The sequence below is a fragment of the Ranitomeya variabilis genome, chromosome 1 (genome assembly GCF_051348905.1).
Source record: "Ranitomeya variabilis isolate aRanVar5 chromosome 1, aRanVar5.hap1, whole genome shotgun sequence".
In the NCBI taxonomy this organism is placed as follows: domain Eukaryota; kingdom Metazoa; phylum Chordata; class Amphibia; order Anura; family Dendrobatidae; genus Ranitomeya; species Ranitomeya variabilis.
Genome location: NC_135232.1, coordinates 272,988,022 through 273,015,843, shown reverse-complemented (window position 1 = coordinate 273,015,843; position 27,822 = coordinate 272,988,022). Strand labels below are relative to the sequence as shown.

At 45.4% G+C, this 27,822-nt stretch overlaps 1 protein-coding gene across 4 annotated transcripts in view; it reads left to right on the top strand.

The window, feature by feature from the left end:
* Window positions 1–27,822, top strand: part of SFI1 (SFI1 centrin binding protein) — a 150,172-nt gene that overhangs the window by 17,406 nt on the left and 104,944 nt on the right. For all 4 annotated transcript variants that reach the window (XM_077293896.1, XM_077293887.1, XM_077293870.1 and 1 more), the window contains 4 exons: window positions 17,041–17,158; window positions 17,247–17,349; window positions 24,481–24,637; window positions 25,808–25,969. In XM_077293896.1, coding sequence (XP_077150011.1) covers window positions 17,041–17,158; window positions 17,247–17,349; window positions 24,481–24,637; window positions 25,808–25,969 — 540 coding nt within the window. The remainder of the gene's footprint in view (window positions 1–17,040; window positions 17,159–17,246; window positions 17,350–24,480; window positions 24,638–25,807; window positions 25,970–27,822) is intronic.

Sequence of the window (27,822 nt, the reverse complement as noted above, 5' to 3'; positions counted from 1 at the left end):
CCTCCATGGATTCCTAATTACTGGATTAGAAAGATGCACAATATTTTCAGGAATTTTGTCTGGAGGAGAGGAATACCTTGGATAAAGTTGGAAAAGTTGCAACTGCCTAAAATCCTGGGTTGGCTAGCATTACCGCACACCTGGAGATACTTTCTAGCCTCTCAGTTCGATAAATTTTAGCACTAAAGTGCTGGATCACCCATGACCGCACCATGAGAGAGGGGATCCACCAGGGGCGTAACTACCACGGTCGCAGCGGTCCCCAGGTCAGAGGCACCTGACTCTCCCCGCCGCATTGAACTATACCGGCGTCTATGACGCCGGTACAGTTCAAAGCAATGATGGAGGAGAGAGGGTCAACTGACGCTCCCTCTCTCATCATTCCCCTCTGCCTCTGACACTGCAAGTGCGCAATGACGTCACTTCATCGCGCACCCACTGTGTGCGGGGCCCAGGCAGTGCAGCATTTGCACAGGTGATGGAGACTGCCATATTGGTGGAGCCTGTGGCGGCTGCTGGGACCGGGAATAGGTGGCTCTGGAGCTGGCATGGGGCGCGTGGACCGCCCAGGAGGGGGATGCTGCAGCGGCTCAGCCATGTGGACGATCCGGGGATGAACATGAAGGTGTACGGGACCTGCGGCAGTGAGGTGTGTCTGCTGCCCATGTGTCGCCTTCCTCAGCCCCCAGCTTCCCCGGGCCCCTGTGACACCAGCCCCGTTTCCTTCCTGCTCTCCCGTGCACCATGTCCTCGTAGGTCCCCAGGTTCAGGTCATTGTGCTCCTCCGGGCTCCCGTATGCGCCTTGTCCCTCCTGCCCTGGTCTCCCAATGTTCCCCATCTCCCATGCCCTAAGTCCTCCTGCACCCCCCATGCATTCCCTGGTCCTTGTCACCGTGCGTTCCCCATCTATCCTGTCCTCGTAATCCCTGTGCCCCCTTCTTCCCTGCTCCCAAGTCTCCCCCCCCCCCCCCCTTCTTCCCCTGTCCCCTTGCAGCACCGTCTCCCCGTGCGTCCCTGTCTACTCTGCCCTTGGAGTCCCCTTGTGTCCTCTTGTGCCTGTCGCCCTTGTGCTTGTGTCCCTTGTCCCCTTGTGTCAGTCTCCCTTGCCCACTAGTCCCCTGGTGCCCTTCTCCCCTGCCTCCTAGCGCCTGTGTCCCCTTGTGCCTGTCTCCCTTGTCCCCTTGTGCTTGTGTCCCTTGTGCCCGTGTGTCAGTCTCCCTTGCCCACTAGTCTTCTTGTGTCAGTCTCCCTTGCCTACTAGTCCCCTTGTGCCCTTCTCCCCTGCCTCCTAGCCCCAGTGTGTCCCCTTGTGCCTGTCTTCCTTGCTCCCTAGCCCCCTTGTGTCACCCTTGTGCCTGTCTCCCCTAGCCCCCTTGTGTCCTTCTCCCCTGCCCCCTAGTCACCGTTTGCTCATGTCTTTCTCACTGCCCCTGTATGGAGAGGCTGCATTATACTATGAGGGGGGCTGGATTATATTCTATGGGGGTTCCATTATATTGTATGGCCTGGCTGTATTATACTTTTGAGGGGTGACTGCATTGTACTCTGTGGGGTGGCTGCATTATACTATATGTGGGCTGCATTATATATATATACTGTACTAAAGAACTATGGGGTGCATTATACTATGGGAAGTGAATTGGATGACGATGGCGGTGCATTATACTATATGGAGCACTATGAGGAGTGTATTATACTATATGGAGGACTGAGCAGTGTATTTTAATATATGGAGTACTATGAGGAGTGTATTATACTATATGGAGGACTGAGGAGTGTATTTACTATATAGAGCACTATGAGGAGTGTATAATACTATATGGAGGACTATGGAGATTGTATTATACTATATAGAGGACTATGGGGAGTGTATTATACTATATGATTGACTATGAACTGTGCAGTATATTATATAGAGAACTATGGTGGTGCATTATACTTCATATATGGATCCCCATGACTTCTATGTAAGCCCCTGATGAGTATAATGGTTTATTTTCTTTCATACATTACAGAACAACGGCAGCACGGGGGACAAATATATATCAGGATGGGCATCGGATAGTTACGCCACTGAGGTCACACATATATACAGAGTATACAACTTTGCAATAAAGCTATAGTGTGCAAAATGAATAGGGAAAATGTGAATTTGGGTGGAAAATATTTTGGCATGGTGGGGGGGCCATTTGAAAGTTCACACCAGGGCCCATAACTTTGTAGTTACGCCACTGGGATCCACCCTTTAAGATCAGGAAACCTACAGGCTAAAAAGGGAAGCACCTCTCCCTCGCATCAATTGTTTTTTTTATCCTTGACAAGGGAACCTCTTACAATAGAGTGGGTCCCTGTTGGACTCAGGTGCAGGAGTGTCCTCCCGCAGGCGATAAAATGGAAAAGATTCAGGGCCAAGTGTCAAAAGCCCTAAAGGTCCCCACCATGTCCCTTAGGAGAACAATGTTCCTCCTGGGTTCTCTGACCTCTTGCATACTGGCAGTCGTGTGGGCCCAGTTCCATTCTAAGATCTTACAATGGGAAGTTAGAAAGTGAGATTTCCTTAAAGGGACTCTGTCACCGGAATTTGGCGGGCTATGTAAATGCCCTATGTTCGGTCCGATGGGCGGTGTTTCCTCTGCTTTCATTCATCCCTTCCTTTCCCGCTGGCTGTAATATTTTCTGGTATTTCAGTAGGTTTCCTCCGTAGTTCATGCGTGCGCAATGCAATCTTGCCTTGCGCACGTGCAGTATGCTTTGCCCAACTGCGGGGTAAAGCCGAAAAGCATTAGTGCGCATGCGCCGGCGCACTATGTCCCGGAAGTATTTAGCTGTGTTCCGAGACATAGTGGAAGGGGAGCAAGGGGAGTGGGAGCTAAATCAGTCCATCTTTGACAGCACAGATGTGGAGCCATCTGGATATAGACCTCTTCGCCACCAAACTGAACAGGAAAGTGAAAAGATTCTGTTCTCTGAATCCCAGAGAAGGGCCCCTGGGAGTAGATGCCTTTAAGATTCTGTGGGATTTGGGCCTGCCTTACACATTTTCACCAGTAGCCCTAATCCCGTTAGTAGTAAGGAAGATCAGGGAAGACAGGGGCAAGGATTGTTTTGATTGCCCTCTTTTGGCCAAGAAGACCATGGTTCTCATGGTTGAGGATAATCTCTACGGTATCCCCGATCCTTGGGTCCTCCAGAAGATTCAAAATTTCCTCTCACAAGGGCTGGGTCACCATTCACAAGTAGCCAACCTTCATTTAACAGTGTGGAATTTAAGAGGGTGCTTTTAAAAGAAAGAGGTTTTGCTTCTAATCTTTTTTCCACTCTACTTCAAAGTAAAATGGCAGCTATGACAATTTATGCTAAAACGTAGAGAAAGTTTCTAACCTCTTCGGGATCAAATATAGAGGATGTGATGCCAGTGGGTCATATTCTCGGTCCCTGCAAAAAAACCTCTCGAACTAGGCCTATCCACCTGTTCCCTCAAAGTCCAGGTGTCAGCTCTAGGGGCCCTGTATAACTGTGATTTAGCAGGAAATTATCTAGGGTACCTAGATTTATTACAGCTTTATCTATATCCATGCACATTTTAAGAGAAAAAGTAGTGCTATGGGATTTAAATCTAGTCTTAATAGCTAGCTATGACGGTGATACCGTTTGAGCCCATTGAATTAGCTTCTGTTAAGGTTCTTTCTCTTAAAACAGCCTTCTGGTAGCCTTAACATCTGCCTGAAGAGTCAGTGGCTTTCAGGTCCTTTCCAGAGGTCCACCATTTACTCAGATACTGTAAGACAGGGTAATTTTGAAACCCGATCCATTCTACCTACCTAAAGTAATGTCCTGGTTTCATAGATTAAGAGTTCTTCCTATATTTTGCTCTAGTCCAAAAAAATCAGAAGGAAGAGAAGCTTCGTACTCTAGACATTGGGAGATGTCTTATTGGGTACCTGTGTGTTACGGAGGCCTGGAGGAAAGAAAGTTCATTGTTCGTATCCTAGGGACCCAGGAAGGGGCCTAAAGCTTCAAAATGCATAATATCTAGATGGATCAGGGAGACCATTTCTTCAGCTTATCCTGCAAGTGGCAAAGCGGTTCCAGAAGGTCTGAAGGCTTACTCCACAAGGGCCGTAGCCAGGGCCGTATTTAGGGTTTCTGCTGCCCTAGGCACTTTTAGTGCTGCCTCCCCCATTGGTGAGTATGACACTATCGGCAGTGGCTTTAGCAAGAATCGCTGATGTGAAAGTCGCCTTTTGCAGCAGATCCGTCAGTTTTTCTGCATGTGCCGCGTAACGGATCACTTACAGCAACACTGTGTTCGGCCTCATTCATTCCCTATGGGATTTGCAGCACTTGCCATGATCTGCCAAATGCGGTACCATACCTCCCAACTTTTGAAGAAGGGAAGGAGGCATAAAGTGTGCGGCGCGCCGCGGCAAATTTTAGGCCACGCCTCTGACCACACCCATTTCACAACTAGTCACACCCATATCCATGTCCCAACCACAGCCATTTAGCACTGCTGATCACACTGTTTTATATACAATAATTATAAACGAAACAATATGGCCACAGTGCTCCATACTGTATAATGGCCACACATGATGCTCAATACTGTATAATGGCCACACGTGATGCTCCATACTGTATAATGGCCATTGGCCACACATGATGCTCCATACTGTATAACGGCCACACATGATGCTCCATACTGTATAATGACCACACATGATGCTCCATACTGTATAACGGCCACACATGATGCTCCATACTGTATAATGGCCACACATGATGCTCAATACTGTATAATGGCCACAAACAGGTCTCCATACTGTATAATGACCCCCCCCCCTCCTGTGTGCATGGCTCATATTCCCCCCTGAATGCATGGCTCATATTCCCCCCCCCCCCCCCCCCGTATGCATGGCTCATATTCCCCCCCCCCCCTGTATGCATGGCTCATACTCAACACGTATGCATGGCTCATATTCACCCCCCCTGTATGCATGGCTCATATTCACCCCCCCTGTATGCATGGCTCATATTCCACCTCCCCCCTGTATGCATGGCTCACCTCTCCACCCCACCCCCCCGTATGCATGGCTCATAATTCCCCCCCCCCTGTATGTATGGCTGATGGCTCATATTCCCCCGTATGCATGGCTCATAATTCCCCCCCCCCCCCGTATGTATGGCTGATGGCTCATATTCCCCTGTATGCATGGCTCACAATTTCCCCCCCCCTGTATGCATGGCTGATGGCTCATAATCCCCCCTCCCCCCTGTATGCATGGCTGATGGCTCATATTCCCCTGTATGCATGGCTCATAATTCCCCCCCCCCCCCCCGTATGCATGGCTGATGGCTCATAATTCCCCCCCCCCCCCCCCGTATGCATGGCTGATGGCTCATATTCCCCTGTATGCATGGCTCATAATTCCCCCCCCCCCCATATGCATGGCTGATGGCTCATACTCCCCGGTATGCATGGCTCATCTCTCCACCCCCTCCCCCGCTCCTTCTCCCATCTTGCATGGCTCGGGCGGCTTACCTTCCTCCTTCATCCCCCCGCCCCTCATACTCACCTGTCAGCTGTCCCACACACCGCGCGGTTGCGCCGACATCCTCCCTCTGGCTCTGTCCCGCCGCAGCGCCTTCATCCTGAGTGAGCGGTCATGTGGTACCGCTGATTAAGGTCATGAATATGCACATATTCATGACCTTAATCAGCGGTACCACATGACCGCTTACTCAGGACGCGCTACAGACGCTGAGACCAGGCATCGCTGGAGCAGGGTGAGTATCGTCTTCAAGGAGGGTGGGTGGGACTCGGAGGCGGGCGGGGGCGGTCGGTCGCGTTTGTGACCCGAGACTTAAAAAAAAAAAAAAAAAAAAACTTTCTCAGGTGCCGCCCCCCGCAATGTCGCCGCCCTAGGCACGTGCCCTCGAGTGCCTAGTGGCAAATACGGCCCTGGCCGTAGCAACCCCATAGGCGGAGAGATCTGACGCCTCAATCAAGCAGATTTGTAAGGTAGCAATCTGGTCTTCTTCCACTTTCAGTAAACATTATAGACTGGATATGGTTTCCTATTCCGATCTCGCCTTTAGGAGAAGGGTGCTCCAGGCTGCGGTCCCTCCCTGAATTCTTTTTTTTTTTTTTTCTCTGCAATTCTCTTGTCATGCTGTCATGAGTGAAAAGTGAGTATCAAACGCCCCCTGAGGAAGCTAACATGAAACGTGCGTTGGGGTTATCTTCCACACCACCAACAGGTTGTATTCAACAATATTTATTCATTTATTTTCAATACAGTTTATTGTACATTTGGGTTTTGCTTTTGATTGCCTACCACTGGAAGGATAGATTCAATCAAACAGCGTGCTGATGTCAACATATGTAAAGGCAATCTAATGAATCTCTTGGATATGGACTCGGGAAAATATTTAATATAAAGAGCTGAGGATCACTTTTTCCTTATAAATAATCCTCTCTATAGATTTTAATATTGATTTTCAATACTGTAAAGATTTATTATATTTTATTTAGATGCTTCCATTTTCTTTTTGGGTATTATATTTGTTTGGAAGAGCGTTCATTATTTGACCATTTTTTTCTTTTTGGCTACTCATATACAGTATGAGCACTCACAAAGCTCCCTATATACAGTGTGAGCCCCCCACATAGCCTTCTGTATACAGTGTGAGCCCCACATAGCCTTCTATATAAAGGCACGCATCCCATATACATATTAAAAAAAAAAGAAAAAGCCTCACTCCCATTCCCCTGGTGCCCTGCTTCAGTCCCCAGGCTCCACTTTTTTTTGTGGCCAACCGTGTACATGCTGGCGCCGGGAGCTCACCTGGAGCTGTGCTACCATTTTGTAGCACCAGCATGGGAGCTCCAGGAGAGCTCTGTGCCTGAGGATGAGTGCCACCAATGGTGGAGCACAAAACATAATGGGGGCAATCTGACCCCCGAGCCTTGGACCCCAGGTGGTAGCCCAGAATTCCCTCATTATAACCCACCTATGGTGCCAGTAGTCTAACTTTCAAATATTATTATTTTAAGTGTTATTTGTTAAAAGTATGAAAATGTGCTGGCAGTAAGTGTTCTTTTCAGAGGTTTAGGTTTAGAGGAAAAAGTAAAAGAAATATAAGCTTTAATATTGTGATTATTTTTTAAAGCGTTGGCTAGTGCCACTTATTTTATCATCAGGAGGCAATTGGCATCAGACCTATTCATTAGAGTGGGGCACTGCCAGTGCAGTACTGATTAATACCAGGGGGGAGACCCTTATCGTAACTACTGAGCCCATTGATAAGAAATGCATTAATAGAATTCCATGCATGTGCTGTACTTTAACCCCTTAAGCCCCGAGGGTGGTTTGCACGTTAATGACCGGGCCAATTTTTACAATTCTGACCACTGTCCCTTTATGAGGTTATAACTCTGGAACGCTTCAACGGATCCCGGTGATTCTGACATTGTTTTCTTGAGATATATTGTACTTCATGATAGTGGTAAAATTTCTTTGATATTACCTGCGTTTATTTGTGAAAAAAATGGAAATTTGGCGGAAACTTTGAATTTTTATGCCCTTAACCCCTTTCTGACCTCGGACGGGATAGTACGTCCGAGGTCAGAAGCCCTGCTTTGATGCGGGCTCCGGCGGTGAGCCCGCATCAAAGCCGGGACATGTCAGCTGTTTTGAATAGCTGACATGTGCCCGTAATAGGTGCGGGCAGAATCGCGATCTGCCCGCGCCTATTAACTAGTTTAAATGCTGCTGTCAAACGCAGACAGCGGAATTTAACTACCGCATCCAGCCGGGCGGCCGGAAATGATGGCATCGCCGACCCCCGTCACATGATCGGAGGTCGGCGATGCTTCAGAATAGTAACCATAGAGGTCCTTGAGAACAGCAGATCGCTGCTATGTAGCAGAGGCGATCGCGCTGTGCCTGCTTCTAGCCTCCCATGGAGGCTATTGAAGAATGGCAGAAGTAAAAAAAAAAAGTAAAAAAAAATGTGAAAAAAATATAAAAGTTTAAATCACCCCCCTTTCGCCCCAATCAAAATAAATCAATAAAAAAAAAATCAAACCTACACATATTTGGTATCTCCGCGTTCAGAATCGCCCGATCTATCAATAAAAAAAAAAGCATTAACCTGATCGCTAAACGACGTAGCGAGAAAAAAATTCGAAACGCCAGAATTACGTTTTTTTTTGTCGCCGCGACATTGCATTAAAATGCAATAACGGGCGATCAAAGGAACGTATCTGCACCAAAATGCTATCATTAAAAACGTCAGCTCGGCACGCAAAAAATAAGCCCTCAACCGACCCCAGATCATGAAAAATGGAGACGCTACGAGTATTGGAAAATGGCGCGATTTTTTTTTTTTTAAAGCAAACTTTGGAATTTTTTTTCACCACTTAGGTAAAAAAATAACCTAGTCATGTTAGGTGTCTATGAACTCGTACTGACCTGGAGAATCATAATGGCAGGTCAGTTTTAGCATTTAGTGGACCTAGCAAAAAAGCCAACCAAAAAACCAGTGTGGGACTGCACTTTTTTTGCAATTTCACTGCACTTGGAATTTTCTTCCCGTTTTCTAGTACACGACATGCTAAAACCAATGATGTCGTTCAAAAGTACAACTCGTCCCGCAAAAAATAAGCCCTCACATGGCCAAATTCACGGAAAAATAAAAAAGTTATGGCTCTGGGAAGGAGGGGAGTGAAAAACGAACACGGAAAAACGGAAAAGCCCAAGGTCATGAAGGGGTTAAATCACAGAGATATGTCACACAAAATACTTAATAAGTAATATTTCCCACATGTCTACTTTACATCAGCACAATTTTGGAAACAACATTTTTTTTTTTGTTAGGGAGTTATAAGGGTTTAAAGTTGACCAGCAATTTCTCATTTTTACAACACCATTTTTTTTTTAGGGACCACATCACATTTGAAGTAATTTTTTGGGCTCTGTATAATAGAAAATAACCAAGTGTGACACCATTCTAAAAACAGCACCCCTCAAGGTGCTCAAAACCACATTCAAGAAGTTTATTAACCCTTCAGGTGTTTCACAGGAATTTTTGGAATGTTTTAAAAAAAAAAATGAACATTTAATTTTTTTTCACAAAGTTTATACCGTTCCGCGTTTGGTAAAATGGATAAAACAGTTTTATTCTTCGGGTCAGTACGATTACAGCGATACCTCATTTATGTAATTTTTTTATGTTTTGGCGCTTTTATACGATAAAAACTATTTTATAGAAAAAATAATTATTTTTGCATCGCTTTATTCTGAGGACTATAACTTTTTTATTTTTTCGCTGATGATGCTGTATGGCGGCTCGTTTTTTGCGGGACAAGATGACGTTTTCGGCAGTACCATGGTTATTTATATCTGTGTTTTTGATCGCGTGCTATTCCACTTTTTGTTCGGCGGTATGATAGTAAAGCGTTGTTTTTTGCCTCGTTTTATTTTCTTTTTTTTACGGTGTTCACTGAAGGGGTTAACTAGTGGGACAGTTTCATAGGTCAGGTTGTTACGGATGCGGCGATACTAAATATGTGTACTTTTATTGTTTGTTTTTTTTTTATTTAGATAAATGAATGTATATATGTGAACAATATATTTAATTTTTTTCTTTATTTAGGAATTTTTTTTTTTTTTTTTTACACATCTAAATATTATTTTTTTTTAACTATATAACATTGCCCCAGGGGGCATCATGTTATAAGGTCAGATCGCTGATCTGTCACTTTGCAGAGCACTGTGTCAGATAAGCGATCTGACATGCACTGCTCCTGGCTTACCAGTTCCTGCTCTGAGCAGGCGCTTGTAAGCCACCTCCCTGCAGGACCCGGATGCAGCCCCACGGCCGTTTTGGATCCGGGGCCTGCAGGGAGGAGACGCTCGGTACAAGGTGCGCACATCGCCTTGTACCGAGGGTCTCAGGGAAGCCCGCAGGGAGCCCCCTCCCTGCGCGATGCTTCCCTATGCCCCCGCGACGCTGCAATCATGTTTGATCGCAGTGTGTCGGGGGTTAATGTGCCGGGGGCGGTCCGTGACTGTTCCTGGCACATAGTGCCGGATGTCAGCTGCGATAGTCAACTGACACTCGCCCGCGCTTCCCCCGTGAGCGTGGCCGATCGCTATGACGTACTATCCCGTCTCTGGGAATTAAGTCCCAGGTCACCTTGACGGGATAGTACGTCATATGGGATTAAGGAGTTAATGAACACAGCAGCATCTGTATAGCGTGCCCTGTAATAGTGGGACAAGGTCTGACTTTGGCTATTTTCTACTCAAATTTTTTTTTATTAAGTATAAAATTCAGATAAAACATTTCACATTAAGACATACATTTTCATTTTCTCCACTCTTGACCCCCCCTCTCCCACCCCTCCCCCCTCCTTTCCCACCCCTCCCCCCTCCTTTCCCTTTTTTAGACAGCTCACGCTTTTCTCTTAACATGTCTTGTAGTATTATATACATTATCCGTATACACTGACTTTTATTTTGAACATATAAACCATTGGTATATAGGCGAACCCTCTTCAGGCCTTTCTTCCCTTTACTTCCCCTAACCTAGTTCTAGCCAAGGCAACCACAGTTTATTGTACAGGCCCATCTTCCCTCTTTTCTGATATGCACCCTTCTCCAGGGTAATGACCTGCTTCACATATTTAATATATTCTCCCCTCGAGAGAGGCTCCTCTTTGATCCAATTTCTGGCTATGACTTTCCGAGCCATGTATAGTAGTCTAGCGATTGCTATTTTCAGCTTATTATCCACAACTATCTCATCCACATATGCTAACACGCACACCAAAGGTTCTCTTGGAATCACACATCTGTATACCCCTTCTATCCGACTTATAACCACCAATCAAAAAGTAGTCAATCTCGGACACGACCATACCATATGAAACATTCCAGCACTATCATACCTACATCTAGGGCATTCCGAGTCAGATCTCAACCCAGCTCTGCACAGGACGTCCGGGGATCTATACACTCTGTGTACAATATAAAGCTGGGAAAGTCTATATGGCTCATTTAGTGATAATTTTGGCATCCATTCTAGTACAGACTCCCATGTTTCATCCTCCAAACGATCCAGCTCCCTTTGCCATTTAGCTCTCGCGCCAATCGGATATCCCAATAAGTGAGTATGGAGTAAATCCTTATATAGAGATGTGATAACACTCCTCGTCGTCCCCACTCCACAGATGTAGTCCAATACTAAGTCGCTTTGATTCGGAAACCATCCCCTTCATTTTGAACCACAAACGCATGCCGTACTTGTGCATACTGGAACCCCCCAGATTGCCCTAAGACCATACTCCGACTGTAGCTGAGGAAAGGGTTTCAACTCCCGCCGCTCTAAAATCTGACAGGCATACCAAATCCCCCTGGCTTGCCATTCTGGTAAATATCCCATCGCCAAAAACTCCAGCAGATTATTATTAAACCACAGCGGAGAGAACCTAGTTAGACAAGCAACCCCACGAATTTGTTTAACTCTCCCCCATACTTTATATCAGAAATAATGTTGGATATTTTTTCCCCAGTATCCCTAGGGAGCCATCTTCTAAACACTGTACCGCCGGACTTCTTTTTGCCACCCTTTCTATCAAGAGTTGTGCAACATTGGCAGACGACTCATATTCCCAGCCCTTTAAATGCTGACATTGGGCCGCTAAGAAGTATATTTCAGGGTTAGGTAGAGCCAAACCTCCCGCATCCTTAGGGCACTGAAGCATCTCCAATCTGATTATTGGATGCTGCCTCCCCCATACCAGGCTTCTAAATAAAGAGTTAATCAGTTTAAATTTCCCACGTGGTATCCAGATAGGTGAGTTATTGAGAACTAAGGGTACCGTCTCACAGTGGCACTTTGGTCGCTACGACGGCACGATCCGTGACGTTCCAGCGATATCCATACGATATCGCTGTGTCTGACACGCAGCAGCGATCAGGGACCCTGCTGAGAATCGTACGTCGTAGCAGATCGTTTGGAACTTTATTTCGTCGCTGGATCTCCCGCTGTCATCGCTGGATCGGTGTGTGTGACACCGATCCAGCGATGCGTTCGCGTGTAACCAGGGTAAACATCGGGTTACTAAGCGCAGGGCCGCGCTTAGTAGCCCGATGTTTACCCTGGTTACCATCGTAAATGTAAAAAAAACCAAACCGTATATACTCACATTCCGGTGTCCGTCAGGTCCCTAGCCGTCTGCTTCCCGCACTGACTGACTGCCGGCCGGAAAGTAAAAGCACAGCACAGCGGTGACAGCTCTCCAGCGACCACACAACGACTTACCAATGATCACGGCCAGGTCGTATCGCTGGTCGTGATCGTTGGTAAATCGTTTTGTGTAACGGTACCCATACAGTATCTTGGGCATCAGAATCATCTTAACAAGATTAACTCGGCAAACAGATAAATGCAACTTAGACCAAGCCCCTACCTTTGCCTTCAGATTTCCCAGTACCAGTGTGAGATTCGTATGCAAGTAATTCGTGATCGGGAAAGAGATTAGTATCCCCAAATATTTGAATTGATCTGCTATTTTAAGTCTACCCCTTCTCCCAGTTCACCCCCTGCATCATCCACCTTGAGGAGAGTGGATTTATTCCAATTTATTTTATACCCCCGACATAGCACCAAATCCCTCGATGAGCCGAATTACATTACTCAATGAATCATGTGGCTCACTCAAGAACAGCAGTATGTCGTCAGCGTAAAACGCTATCTTTTCCTCTATCTATCCATATTTAAACCCAGAGACGTCAGTGGACTGTTGAATCTTAGCGGCCAACGGCTCCACGGCCAAAGCAAACAAAAGAGGGGAGAACGGACACCCCTGCCTCGTCTCCCTATGTAGCCTTATCGTATGAGAAAGCTCCCCATTCACTCTCACTCTAGCTGATGGTTGCGCGTACAGTAACTGAACCCAGGACACAAATTGTGGACCGAAGTCAAAGCATTGTAATACCTGCCACAAGTACCCCCCATTCCACACTGTCAAATGCCTTATGGGCATCTAAGGAAGCAACAAATCTATGCCCACCGTTATCCCCCCCCAGTTGTAAATTTAAAAAAAAAGCCTTCTAAGATTAACTGCCGTGGACCTGTCAGGCATAAAGCCAGACTGATCTGGATGAATCAGCTTAGAAATAACACCCGATAAACGGGCCGCTAACACCCCAGCCAGAAGTTTAACATCCGTGGTAAGCAGAGAAATTGGGTGATGCGATTCAGGCAGTCGTAGATCTTTATCTTCCTTCGGGATTACAACTATTATGGCCTCCCTTATGGAGGCTGGCAGGATTCCCCTATTCTTAGCCTCCTCCAAGACTACTCTTAATCTGGGTATCAGCACTTCCTCCATCTCCTTATAGATTTCAGCTGGCAATCCATCTGCTCCTGGCACCTTGCATCTTGCCATACCCCTTAAAGCGTGACTTAGTTCTTCATCCGTGACAGGCTCCTCCAAACTTTCCCTATCCTCCTCACTCAGCCTAGGTAAGACAATACATTCCAGAAATGTCGCGTTGTCACCCCCCGATGGGACCACACCAGACGAGTACAGATCTGTGTAAAAGTCCATAAAGACCCTTAAGATCTCAGAGGTCTCCGACACTTTTGTACCATTGACAGGTTCCAGCGAATGTACGAATGATGTACCCTTCTGGGCAGACGCCACCAACGAGAGCATATGCCCCACTACCTCCCCCTCCTGATAAAAGGCTAGTCGTTGGAACTCTCTCTTCCTCCCTTCCCTTTCCAGAAGAACTTTATCCATATTATTCTGGGCTTCTCTTAACCGTTTTCCAGCTTCAGGGGTACCCAGTGTGGCCAACTCATCTTCAGCAACTCTCAGCCTTTCCCTTGCGGCATTCTCCGCCTGCTTTGATCGCCGCTTACATCTACTGTTGTCCCTGAACAGCAATCCTCTCAAATATGCCTTCATAGTCTCCCATATAATGGGTATATCCGAACTGCCCTCGTTAATCTCAAAAAACTCCTCCACCTCCCGCTGTATGCCCTCCAAACTCACACTATTTAGCCAGTTAGGGTGAAATTTCCACTCTCCCCTATGCCGTGCCTGTGTCCCCATTGGCCGCAGCCCTACCTCTATCGGATTATGATCAGAGAGCGCCCGAGGCAAGTATCTCACCTCCCCCACCATAGAATCAAACAAATTGTTTCCGAGCGCCATATCTATTCTGGATAAAGTATTATGAGCCGGTGAGTAACAAGAATATCCCCTCTTCCCAACATGGCGCACTCTCCACATATCAGTCATACCAATCTCTCGAATATATGTTCTGAACGGCGTAATATGTTCTGTTCTATATATTTTTGTTTCTATCCCAGAAATCATCACATATGTTGTTGAGGTCTCCAATAATTAAAAGCGGCATCGGATCTCCCCGTCCAATCAATTCCAGCACTTCTCTAAGTTTTTTGCTCGAATAAGGGGGAGGAATGTGCATAGCCACCACACACATCAAAACACCAAGCATTCTGCATTTCACTGCCACATTTTGTCCATCCATATCAACATATACCTTCACCTCCTCATAGTGCACACCTGATGGGACCAATACCGATACACCCCTTGAGTATGTAGAGAAGGTGGAATGATACACATTTTGCAACCAGCGCTTACGTAAGACGTCCACTTTCTCACAAACCAAGTGTGTCTCCAGCAGACATATCAGTGAAGCCCCCTGGGCTCGTGCATACTAAAGCACCGCCGCTTGTCTCGTTTTATCCGCTAAGCCTCTAACATTCCAACTCAGTATTTTAATACGGTCCCCCATCATGGCGCGGAACAGTCATCCAGAAAATCCTTAACCTGAGCTGTCTAACCCCACCCCCCAACCTCTCCCCAAGATAAAGCATTTTCCTCTCATCGAGAGTGGGGCTCCTCGACCCGTTTTAGACACTCTCACCTAGGTATCCTCCTCTATCTGGCTCCCGCAACCCTCAAAACCACATCTCTTTACATTAATCATTAACAGAACAAAACAAACATAGAGGTAAAGAGATTCCAAAAATAACATTTGTAGTACACCCTGTTAACAATCCCCACCTCCCCCCACATTTTCCAGCGCGTCTCTAACTGGCGCATTGATCAAACCCAGCCATACTCCACTCCTCCGAAAGTGGAAGAGGCACAGGCATTAAATGGGTACAAGAAGCAACCCAGTTCTCTTATTCCAAATATCTTGGTAACAATAACAGCTCACGCCTCCACTGTAAGTCAGTCTCCCGCCGCCTGCAGTTTCTTGGCATTGACATCAATCCATTGGTTGGCGTCCTCTGGTGCCATGAAGAAATGGGCTTTATTAAAGGAGATCACTTTCAACCTCGCAGGAAAAAACATGGAGTATTGCACTCCCAGTTCTCTCAGACACCTCTTAACGCCAGTAAATTGCATTCTTTATTTCTGGACCGCAGCAGAGTAATCCGGGTAGATGGCAATCCTCTGTCCATCAACAGTGAGATCCTCCATTTCTCTGGCCTACCTAAGAACAATGTCTCTGTCTCTGTAGTTTAATATCTTAGCCAGCATGGTACGGGGACTGGCTCCAGGGGGAGGGGGCTACGGCTTAACTCTGTGCGCTCTTTCCACAGCAAAAACCTTTGTCATAGCCTCGACATCAACCTTCTCCTTTAACCAATTTTCAATAAACTCAGTAGGATTTCACCCCTCTGTTTTTTCCGGCAGACCCACTATCCGGATATTATTTCTTCTGGATCTGTTTTGTAGGTCCTCATTTTTTTGCCGCCAATTCCGATATCTGTTGGACAAACTTTCTCTCTGCCTTTTGTAGTTGGACCACATGATCCTCCTCCGTACTCATCCTTTCCTCCACCTCTCCCATGCGTTTATCCATTTTCTGTATGGCAGCCTTTATCTGTATAATCTCCCCTTTCACCTCCTTCATCTGAAGGGCTAAATCATTTAGGGACTGATTACAAGAGGATAAGAGGATAAAAACGTCCTTTAGAGTCGGCTCCCCTCTCAGTTCCACTTCCTTCTCGGCCTCTCCCGCTGCAGCCATGTTACTTTTTTCCTCCCCCTTCTGCGCCCCCTGCACTCATTCATCAGCTTTCTCCTCCTCCTCTTCCTCTCCTTCAGATCTCTCCTCGCTAGTCTCTTGTGCCTCTTCCCCACCATCCACCCGGGCAAACCTTTTAAGTTTTGCTGCAGCCTCCATGCGCTTCTGACAGGCAGCGTTCTCCTTCTCAGCGTCCGCTCTAGCCGTGGCGCCACCTTGGATCCCGCCGGCCTCTCCTGCGCCCGCATCCCTCTGTCTCCTCCACGTCATTGCAAGCCTCTCCGGGTGTCCCCACAGCTCTCCTTCGCTCCTGGGTGCTTCAGCCTCCAGGTATGGCTAGATTAGGGGCAACCAGCGCTGTCTGCGCAGGATAATAGTACTTGTGGCCGCGGGAGCTCTCTCCTTAGTGTCCGCTCACATGGCCGTCCAGGACACGCCCAACTTTGGCTATTTTCAGTCGGTGTGCTGTCCTTGTATACTACGCAATGCATGCCGAGCAATATAAAGCAAAGCTCCATGCCGAAGTGTCATTGGCACAGTGATATTATCAGTAGCACATACAATAGGTAGTTGACCTGTGTGCCAGACGAATGAGCCTGTGAAGCAGCAGACTGATGCAGTCACGTCAGCAATTTGGAGGCTTAACCGGTACGTTCATCTAAACGCAGCCTTCGTGATACTATAATACTATTTTTTTGCTTTAGTTCTTGCTTGTATTATGTGATACAGATATACATCTCACCCCATTCCTCTTATTTTTTTCCTATAATATTGATAGGGCAATGTTGTCCACTGCTTTATGGCTATATCTTCACATTCTTAGTGGTACATTTCTAACTACGGTACATTTGTAATTTTTGTATGCCAAAATAAGTATTCTATAGTCTTCTGACAAGTCAGTGAAACCAGACTCACCATTACTTTAACTTTTCCATTTTATCCCTTGCACAGCTCAACAGCGTATTATGTGCCTTGCGTTGCATCACTGGGTAATATATATCCAAATGCGTAGGACAAAAAATCACATGCGATCTACAGCTGTGGAGGTCAGAGAATACAGGGTCATGTGGTAAGAGGATATTACATGAATATCTTACATTTTATTATTTTTTATTTCTTACAAATTTATGGTTTATAGGCTTTCTAACCTGTTTTAGTAATACTTGGCATGTTTGGGTGAAGCGGATACAAGAGAAGAAAATAAATTCTCGATTGGAAACACAGGCTTTAAATTACTGGGCTTTGAGTCTTCAGATGAGGGTATGTATGGCAGCTTTTGTACCATCTTTACATATAGATCATTTTTTAGAGTGATTAAGAGAGATTTACACACTTATGTGCATGGGAACTTATGTCATCATTACTTAAAGCATGAAATGTGTTTGACTTTGCTTGGAGGTATTTTGGCCCACTAATTTTTGCAGAATTGTTGTAATTCAGCCACATTGTAGGGTTTCCGAGCATGAACTGCTTTTTTAAGGTCCTGGCACAGCATCTCAATCGGATTAAGGTCAGGACTTTGACTAGGACACTCCAAAGTCTTAATTTTGTTTTTCTTAATCCATTCAGAGGCGGACTTGCTGGTGTGTTTTGGATTATTGTCCTGCTGCATAACCTAAGTGCGCTTCAGCTTGAGGTCACGAACAGTGTCATGTTCTCAATGGCAAGAGAACATAGCATCAGCATATATAGGAACTAGCTCTTGGAAGATGGGAACTGAGCTGACCATGAACTAAACCTAACGCACAACTAGCAGTGGCCGGGTAGCATGCCTACGTTGATTCTAGATGCCCAGCACCAGCCGGAGGACTAAATAATGCTAGCAGAGGAAAATATTAGTCCTAGCTCACCTCTAGAGAAATACCCCGAAAGGAGACAGAGGCCCCCCACAAGTATTGGCGGTGAATTAAGATGAAATAACAAAACGTAGTATGAAAATAGGTTTAGCAAATTTGAGGTCCACTTACTACATAGCAGAAGACAGAAAGGACACTTTCATGGTCAGCTGAAAACCCTATCAAAACACCATCCAGAAATTACTTTAAAACTCTGGCATTAACTCATAACACCAGAGTGGCAATTCCTGTTCACAAGAGCTTTCCAGACACAGTAACGAAACTACAGCTGTGAACTGGAACAAAAATGCAAAAACAAACATGGACAAGAGTCCAACTTATCTAGTAGTTGTCTAGGAGCAGGAACAAGCACAGAGAGGCTTCTGATAACATTGTTGACCGGCAAGCAACTAACAGAGCAGCAAGGTTATATAGCGACTCCCACATCTTGATGGGAACAGGTGAACAGAGAAGATGAAGACACCAGTTCAATTCCACCAGTAGCCACCGGGGAAGCCCAGAATCCAAATTCACAACAGTACCCCCCCCTCAAGGAGGGGGCACCGAACCCTCACCAGAACCACCAGGGCGATCAGGATGGGCCCTATGAAAGGCACGAACCAGATCAGAGGCATGAACATCAGATGCATTCACCCAAGAATTATCCTCCTGGCCGTATCCCTTCCACTTGACCAGATACTGGAGTCTCCGTCTGGAAACACGAGAGTCTAAGATTTTCTCCACAACGTACTCCAACTCACCCTCAACCAACACCGGAGCAGGAGGCTCAACGGAAGGCACAACCGGTACCTCATACCTGCGCAATAATGACCGATGAAAAACGTTATGAATAGAAAAGGATGCAGGGAGGTCCAAACGGAAGGAAACAGGGTTAAGAATCTCCAATATCTTATACGGGCCGATGAACCGAGGCTTAAACTTAGGAGAAGAGACCCTCATAGGGACAAAACGAGAAGACAACCACACCAAATCCCCAACACAAAGCCGAGGACCAACACGACGGTGGCGGTTGGCAAAAAGCTGAGTCTTCTCCTGGGACAACCTCAAATTGTCCACCACCTGCCCCCAGATCTGATGCAATCTCTCCACCACAGCATCCACTCCAGGACAATCCGAAGATTCCACCTGACCAGAGGAAAATCGAGGATGAAACCCCGAATTACAGAAAAACGGGGACACCAAAGTGGCAGAGCTGGCCCGATTATTGAGAGCGAACTCCGCCAATGGCAAAAAAGCAACCCAATCATCCTGGTCAGCAGACACAAAACACCTCAGATATGTCTCCAGGGTCTGATTAATCCGCTCGGTCTGGCCATTCGTCTGAGGATGGAAAGCGGACGAAAAAGATAAATCTATGCCCATCCTAGCACAGAATGCCCGCCAAAATCTAGACACGAATTGAGTCCCTCTGTCAGAAACGATATTCTCAGGAATACCATGCAAACGAACAACATTTTGAAAAAACAGAGGAACCAACTCGGAAGAAGAAGGCAACTTGGGCAGAGGAACCAAATGGACCATCTTAGAGAAACGGTCACACACCACCCAGATGACAGACATCTTCTGAGAAACAGGCAGATCCGAAATAAAATCCATCGAGATGTGCGTCCAAGGCCTCTTAGGAATAGGCAAGGGCAACAATAATCCACTAGCCCGAGAACAACAAGGCTTGGCCCGAGCACAAACGTCACAAGACTGCACAAAGCCTCGCACATCTCGTGACAGGGAAGGCCACCAGAAGGACCTTGCCACCAAATCCCTGGTACCAAAAATGCCAGGATGACCTGCCAACGCAGAAGAATGAACCTCAGAGATTACTCTACTGGTCCAATCATCAGGAACAAACAGTTTATCAGGTGGGCAACGATCAGGTCTATCCGCCTGAAACTCCTGCAAGGCCCGCCGCAGGTCTGGAGAAACGGCTGACAATACCACTCCATCCTTAAGGATACCTGTGGGCTCAGAGTTACCAGGCGAGTCAGGCTCAAAACTCCTAGAAAAGGCATCCGCCTTAACATTCTTAGAACCCGGTAGGTATGACACCACAAAATTAAACCGAGAGAAAAATAATGACCAGCGCGCCTGTCTAGGATTCAGGCGCCTGGCGGTCTCAAGATAAATCAAATTTTTGTGGTCAGTCAATACCACCACCTGATGTCTGGCCCCCTCAAGCCAATGGCGCCACTCCTCAAAAGCCCACTTCATGGCCAAAAGCTCCCGATTCCCAACATCATAATTCCGCTCAGCGGGCGAAAATTTACGGGAAAAGAAGGCACAAGGCCTCATCACGGAGCAGTCAAAACTTTTCTGCGACAACACTGCCCCAGCTCCGATCTCAGAAGCGTCGACCTCAACCTGAAAAGGTAGAGCAACATCAGGCTGACGCAACACAGGGGCAGAGGAAAAACGGCGCTTAAGCTCCCGAAAGGCCTCCACAGCATCAGGGGACCAATCCGCAACATCAGCACCCTTCTTAGTCAAATCGGTCAATGGCTTAGCAATATCCGAAAAACCAGCAATAAATCGACGATAAAAGTTAGCAAAGCCCAAAAATTTCTGAAGACTCTTAAGAGAAGAGGGCTGCGTCCAATCACAAATAGCTTGAACCTTGACAGGATCCATTTCAATGGAAGAGGGGGAAAAAATATATCCCAAAAAGGAAATCCTCTGTACCCCAAAAACACACTTAGAACCCTTCACACACAAAGAATTAGACCGCAAAACCTGAAAAACCCTCCTGACCTGCTGGACATGAGAGTCCCAGTCATCCGAAAAAATCAGAATATCATCCAGATACACAATCATAAATTTATCCAAATAATCGCGAAAAATATCATGCAGAAAGGACTGGAAAACTGACGGAGCATTTGAAAGACCAAAAGGCATCACTAAATACTCAAAGTGGCCCTCGGGCGTATTAAATGCGGTTTTCCACTCATCCCCCTGCCTGATTCGCACCAAATTATACGCCCCACGAAGGTCAATCTTAGAGAACCACTTGGCCCCCTTTATGCGAGCAAACAAATCAGTCAGCAACGGCAATGGGTATTGATATTTAACAGTGATTTTATTCAAAAGCCGATAATCAATACATGGTCTCAAAGAGCCGTCTTTTTTTGACACAAAGAAAAAACCGGCTACTAAGGGAGATGACGATGGACGAATATGTCCCTTTTCCAAGGACTCCTTTATATATTCTCGCATAGCAGCATGTTCAGGCACAGACAGATTAAATAAACGACCCTTTGGGTATTTACTACCCGGGATTAAATCTATGGCACAATCGCACTCTCGGTGCGGAGGTAACGAACCAAGCTTGGATTCTTCAAAGACGTCACGATAGTCAGACAGGAACTCAGGAATTTCAGAGGGAATAGATGATGAAATGGAAACCACAGGTACATCCCCATGAGCCCCCTTACATCCCCAGCTCAACACAGACATAGCTCTCCAGTCGAGGACTGGGTTGTGAGATTGCAGCCAAGGCAATCCTAGCACCAAATCATCATGTAGATTATACAGCACCAGAAAGCGAATAAACTCCTGGTGATCCGGATTAATACGCATAGTTACTTGTGTCCAGTATTGTGGTTTATTATTAGCCAATGGGGTGGAGTCAATCCCCTTCAGAGGAATAGGAGTCTCCAAAGGCTCTAAATCATACCCACAGCGTTTGGCAAAGGACCAATCCATAAGACTCAAAGCGGCGCCAGAGTCGACATAGGCGTCCGTGGTAATAGATGACAAAGAGCAAATCAGGGTCACAGATAGAATAAACTTAGACGGTGAGGTGCAAATGGAAACAGATTTACCAAGCTTTTTAGTGCGCTTAGAGCATGCTGATATAACATGAGTAGAATCACCACAATAGAAACACAACCCATTTTTCCGTCTAAAATTCTGCCGCTCGCTTCGGGACAGAATTCTATCACACTGCATACTCTCTGGCGACTTCTCAGTGGACACCGCCAGATGGTGCACTGGTTTGCGCTCCCGCAAACGCCTATCGATCTGAATAGCCATTGTCATGGACTCATTCAGACCCGCAGGCACAGGGAACCCCACCATAACATCCTTAATGGCATCAGAGAGACCCTCTCTGAAAGTCGCCGCCAGGGCGCACTCATTCCACTGAGTAAGCACAGACCATTTACGGAATCTTTGGCAGTAAATTTCCGCTTCATCTTGCCCCTGAGATAGGGACATCAAAGTTTTTTCTGCCTGAAGCTCCAAATGAGGTTCGTCATAAAGCAACCCCAAGGCCAGAAAAAACGCATCCACATTGAGCAACGCAGGATCCCCTGGTGTCAATGAAAAAGCCCAGTCTTGAGGGTCGCCCCGGAGCAAGGAAATCACAATCCTGACCTGCTGTGCAGGGTCTCCGGCAGAGCGAGATTTCAGGGACAAAAATAATTTGCAATTATTTCGAAAATTCTGAAACCCAGATCTATTCCCCGAGAAAAATTCCGGCAAAGGAATTCTCGGCTCAGATACAGGTGCATGACAAACAAAATCTTGCAAATTTTGTACCTTCGTGGCGAGATTATTCAAACCTGCAGTTACACTCTGAAGATCCATTACAAACAGGTGGACACAGAGCCATTCAAAGATTAGAAGGAGAGAAAAAAAAAAATAAAAAAATTTCAGCAGACTACTTATTTCTCTCCTTTCTCAGCCAAGGATTTTAACCCTTTAGTGGGCCGGTCAAAACTGTCATGTTCTCAATGGCAAGAGAACATAGCATAAGCATATATAGGAACTAGCTCTTGGAAGATGGGAACTGAGCTGACCATGAACTAAACCTAACGCACAACTAGCAGTGGCCGGGTAGCATGCCTACGTTGATTCTAGATGCCCAGCACCAGCCGGAGGACTAAATAATGCTAGCAGAGGAAAATATTAGTCCTAGCTCACCTCTAGAGAAATACCCCGAAAGGAGACAGAGGCCCCCCACAAGTATTGGCGGTGAATTAAGATGAAATAACAAAACGTAGTATGAAAATAGGTTTAGCAAATTTGAGGTCCACTTACTACATAGCAGAAGACAGAAAGGACACTTTCATGGTCAGCTGAAAACCCTATCAAAACACCATCCAGAAATTACTTTAAAACTCTGGCATTAACTCATAACACCAGAGTGGCAATTCCTGTTCACAAGAGCTTTCCAGACACAGTAACGAAACTACAGCTGTGAACTGGAACAAAAATGCAAAAACAAACATGGACAAGAGTCCAACTTATCTAGTAGTTGTCTAGGAGCAGGAACAAGCACAGAGAGGCTTCTGATAACATTGTTGACCGGCAAGCAACTAACAGAGCAGCAAGGTTATATAGCGACTCCCACATCTTGATGGGAACAGGTGAACAGAGAAGATGAAGACACCAGTTCAATTCCACCAGTAGCCACCGGGGAAGCCCAGAATCCAAATTCACAACAGAACAGATAGCCAGACATTCTCCTTCAGGATTTTTTTGGTAGACAACAGGATTCATGGTTCTATTTACCACAACAAATCTTCCAAGTCCTGAAGCAGTAAAACAGACACAAGACTATAATACCACCACCACCATATTTTACTGTTGGTATGATGTTCCTTTTCTGAAATGCTGTGTTACTTTCATGCCATTTGTGATGGGACATACACCTCCCAAAAAGTCGACTTTTGTCTCATCCGTCCACAATGCATTCTCCCAAAAGTCTTGGGGATCATTAAGATGTTTTCTGGCAAAATTGAGATGAGCTTTCATGTTCTTATTGCACAGCAGTGGTTTTCTTATTGGAGCTCTGCCATGCTGGCCATTTTTGCCCACTCTTTTTCTTATGGTGGAGTCATGAACACTGACCTTAACTGAGGCGAGTGAGGCCTGCAGTTCTTTGGATGTTGCTGTGCGGTCTTTTGTGAGCTCTTGGGGTAATTTTGGTAGGCAGCCACCACTGTTCCATGTTTTTGCCTTTTGTGGATAATGGTTCTAACTGTGGTTTGCTAGAGACCCAAAGCTTTAGAAATGGCTTTATAACATTTTCCTGACTGATAGATCTCAATTACTTTGTTTCTTACTTGTTCCAGAATTTCTTTGGATCGGGGCATGATGTCTAGCTTTTAAGGCTCTTTTGGTCTACTTCACTTTGTCAGGCAGGTCCTGTTTAAGTGATTTCTTGATTGAGAACAGGTTTGGCAGTAATCAGGCCTGGGTGTGGCTTGGGAATTTGATCTCTGCTTGCCAAAGATGTGATAAACCACCCTTAGTTCGTATTTTAAAGGGGAGGGACAATCATTTTTTCAGACAGGGCCTGTAGGTTAGGATGTCTTTTTTCCTTAATATTAAAGACCTGCATTTAAAAAACTGCATTTTGTGTTATCTTTCTGTAAAATTTAAATTTGTTTGGTGAAACATTTAAGTGTGACAATCGTGCAAAAGAACAGGAAACCAGGAAGGGGGCAACAATTTTTCACACTCACTGTATGTTTTGCCTTATGTTAAAACTGTAGGTTATTTTACTTGTAGTGTCATGGTCACAATATGTCTTTTAAAGGCTTGGCTTCAATGGAAAGAGATGCATTTGCTTATTGAGGAAGACAAGATGAAAGTGGAGAAGGCAATTGAACATCATCGGTTCTGTAAATTGCAGGCAGCAGTCCGAGCTTGGCTGCTGTACCTGCATTATCGTCAGCAAAAAAAACGGCAGCATGGTAAGAATTGTCACAGTTTCATGTGTTTAGTCACTTCATAAATTTCTTAAAGGCGTTCACCGGGAATAAATTAAAAAAAAAAAATCAATAGGAAATGTCATCCTTTAAATGAATTCTGAAATACTTTTAATTAGCAAATTAAATTTCCTTTAGTTATTTAGTTTGTTCTCGTACATAAGAACCCATGTTTTGAGCAAACCTTTGTCTAACTTAACGAAGGCCATTTACCAAATTTTTCAGGTTGAGCTTGACACATGATGTAATAGTGGCTGCAGAGTGGAATAGAACTTGTTTTTATTCCTCTTAATTTCGCCTCTCAGTTGTGAAGATATTTCGAATCAAAGTATTGGCACCTATAAGTTAACTTTAGTTAAAGGGGTATTCCCATCTCCAAGATTCTATCCTGATATCTACGGTAGAAGGTGCAATAATATTAATATCAGCAAATACCTCAAATTAGAAATTTAGTTTAGTTCTTCAGATTCGCTATGTAGCTTACCTCATTTATGGCATTGCAGTAGCTTAGGTATCCATGGTTCCGACCACTCATATAGTAAGTTACTTGGCTCTTACTGGTCATGACCATGGATACCTAAGCTACTGCAATGCCATAAATGAGGTAAGCGACATAGCGAATCTGAAGAATTGCACAAATTTGTTTTTAATTGGAGGCATTTGCTAATATTACACCTACTACATTTTGGGATAGGATCTTTGAGATGGGAGTATACCCCTTTAAGTCCAAGTGGGTGTTATCAGATAGTTTTTCCTGGGGGGTATGTCCTTCTGCATCCTGTATGACACTGACCAATCATAAGCAGGCAGTAACATACTGTAGAAGAGCATAAGGACCTGGAATGATGTCATCAGGGTAACACAGGTCCTATGATATGGAGTGTACTGCCTAAAAAAAAAAACACTTTCATTTTGGTGTGCAGCCACTATTGCATCACTTGTCCAGCTCAACACGAAGAAAAATTTGGTGAAAGGATTTCATTAGGCTAGCCCATGTCAGCAAATTTGGATCTGTACATTTGGATAGCTTTGAGTTTTATATTTATTTTTTCTGATTTTGATGAATTTATCTTGCAGTTTATCTTGGCCTTCTATATTTATATAAGGTGCATGCATTGATCATGCTAATTATATCAATTCTATCTCATTTTGAAGCACTTGCCATGTGCTTGCATCGTGAACATCTCACACACCAATATTTCTCGTTGTGGTCCCTTGAAATGGAGAAAGTCAGGAGAAGGCAAGCAAAACAGGAATGCTGTGAATCTTTGGCACGTCACTTTATTCTTCGAAGAGTGTTTAACCATTGGAGACACTGAATCCTTTCTGTCTGTTTGTTCTGTCAGCTTTATGTATTTCTGCAGTTACATATGTGATACTGATTAATGCTTTTTCACATGTAACATTTCAATACTTAAAAAATGGAAAATTGGGGTATTTATGTATCTTGATTAACTGCATAGCTTTGTGCTACCATTTCTGTAATGTATTTCTTTACAGGCGTTTTGTATCTCACTGCTATGTACTATTTAACCTGTTAATGACCGCCGATACGCCTTTTAACAGCGGTAGTTAAGGGTACTTAAACCACAGCTCCGTTAATTAACAGCGCTGTGGAAAAAGTGTATAGCGCAACCCAGAGTCCGATTTTCTCCAGGGTCTCGGCTGCCAGGGGTATCCGTGGCCCCAGAGAACATGATTCGGGTCGGTTTTTACCGACCCCGGGGCTGCGATTGCCGTTATTAACAGTATAACGGCGACCGCAAAAAAAAAAAGTCCGATTTGCGATTTAATTTCTCTCTCCTCCGATGTGATCGCACATCAGAGGAGAGAGAAATAGGGTCCCCCGATTTCCCCCCCTCTTATATTCACCTGTTACCCTGGGTCCTCCTGCTTCCTCCCACGGCCGCTGGCGTCTTCTTCCGGTAAGAAAATGGCGGGCGCATGCGCAGTGCACCCACCCAGATCTGCCACCTGGCAACAATAGGAGATTTTTTCCTATTGGTTAATTTTTATCACTGTGATAGACACTATCACAGTGTCACAGTGATCAAAATTAAAAAAAAAAAAGTAAATGAACCCCCCTTTTATCACCCCCTTAGATAGGAAAAAATAAGAAGAAGAATCTTTATTTTTATATAGCGCTGACATATTCTGCAGCGCTTTTGCACACATTATCATCACTGTCCCCGATGGGGCTCACAATCTAAATTCCCTATGAGTATGTCTTTGGTATGTGGGAGGAAACCGGAGTACCCGGAGGAAACCCACGCAAACACTGGGAGAACATACAAACTCCTTGCAGATGTTGTCCAAGGTGGGATTAGAACCCAGGACCCCAGCGCTGCAAGGCTGCAGTGCTATCCACTGAGCCACAGTGAAATAAAAAAAATATTTCCATTTTTCCATTAGGGTTACAGTTGGGCTAAAGTGAGTTGGGCTAAAGTTAGGGTTAGAGTTGGGGTTGGGGCTAAAGTTAGCGTTGGGGTTAGGGTTTGGATCACGTTTACGGTTGGGATTAGGGTTATAGTTAGGGGTGTGTTGGGGTTATGGTTGGGATTAGGGTAAGGGGTGTGGTTAGGGTTATGGTTAGGGTTGGGAATAGGGTTAGGGGTGTGCTGGGGTTAGGGTTGGAGTTAGAATTGGGGTATTTCCATTGTTTAGGCACATTAGGGGCTCTCCAAACGCTACATGACGTCTGATCTCAATTCTGCGTTGAAAAAGTCAAACTGTGCTCCTTCCCTTCCGAGCTCTGCCGTGCGCCCAAACAGTGGTTTACCCCCACATATGGGGTATCAGCCTACTCAGGACAAATTGGACAACAACTTTTGCGGTCCAATTTCTCCTGTGACCGTTGTGAAAATAAAAAACTGGGGGCTGAAAAATGATTTTTGTAAAAAAAATATATATATTTTTTATTTTCATAGCTCTGCGTTATAAACTTTAGTGAAATACTTGGGGGTTCAAAGTTCTCACAACACATCTAGATAAGTTCCTTGGGGGGTCTAATTTCTAAAATTGGGTCACTTGTGGGGGGTTTCTACTGTTTAGGCACATCAGGGGCTCTGCAAACACATCATGACGCCCGTAGACCATTCCATCAAAGTCTGCATTCCAAAATGTCACTACTTCCCTTCCGAGCCCCAACATGTGGTCAAACAGTAGTTTTC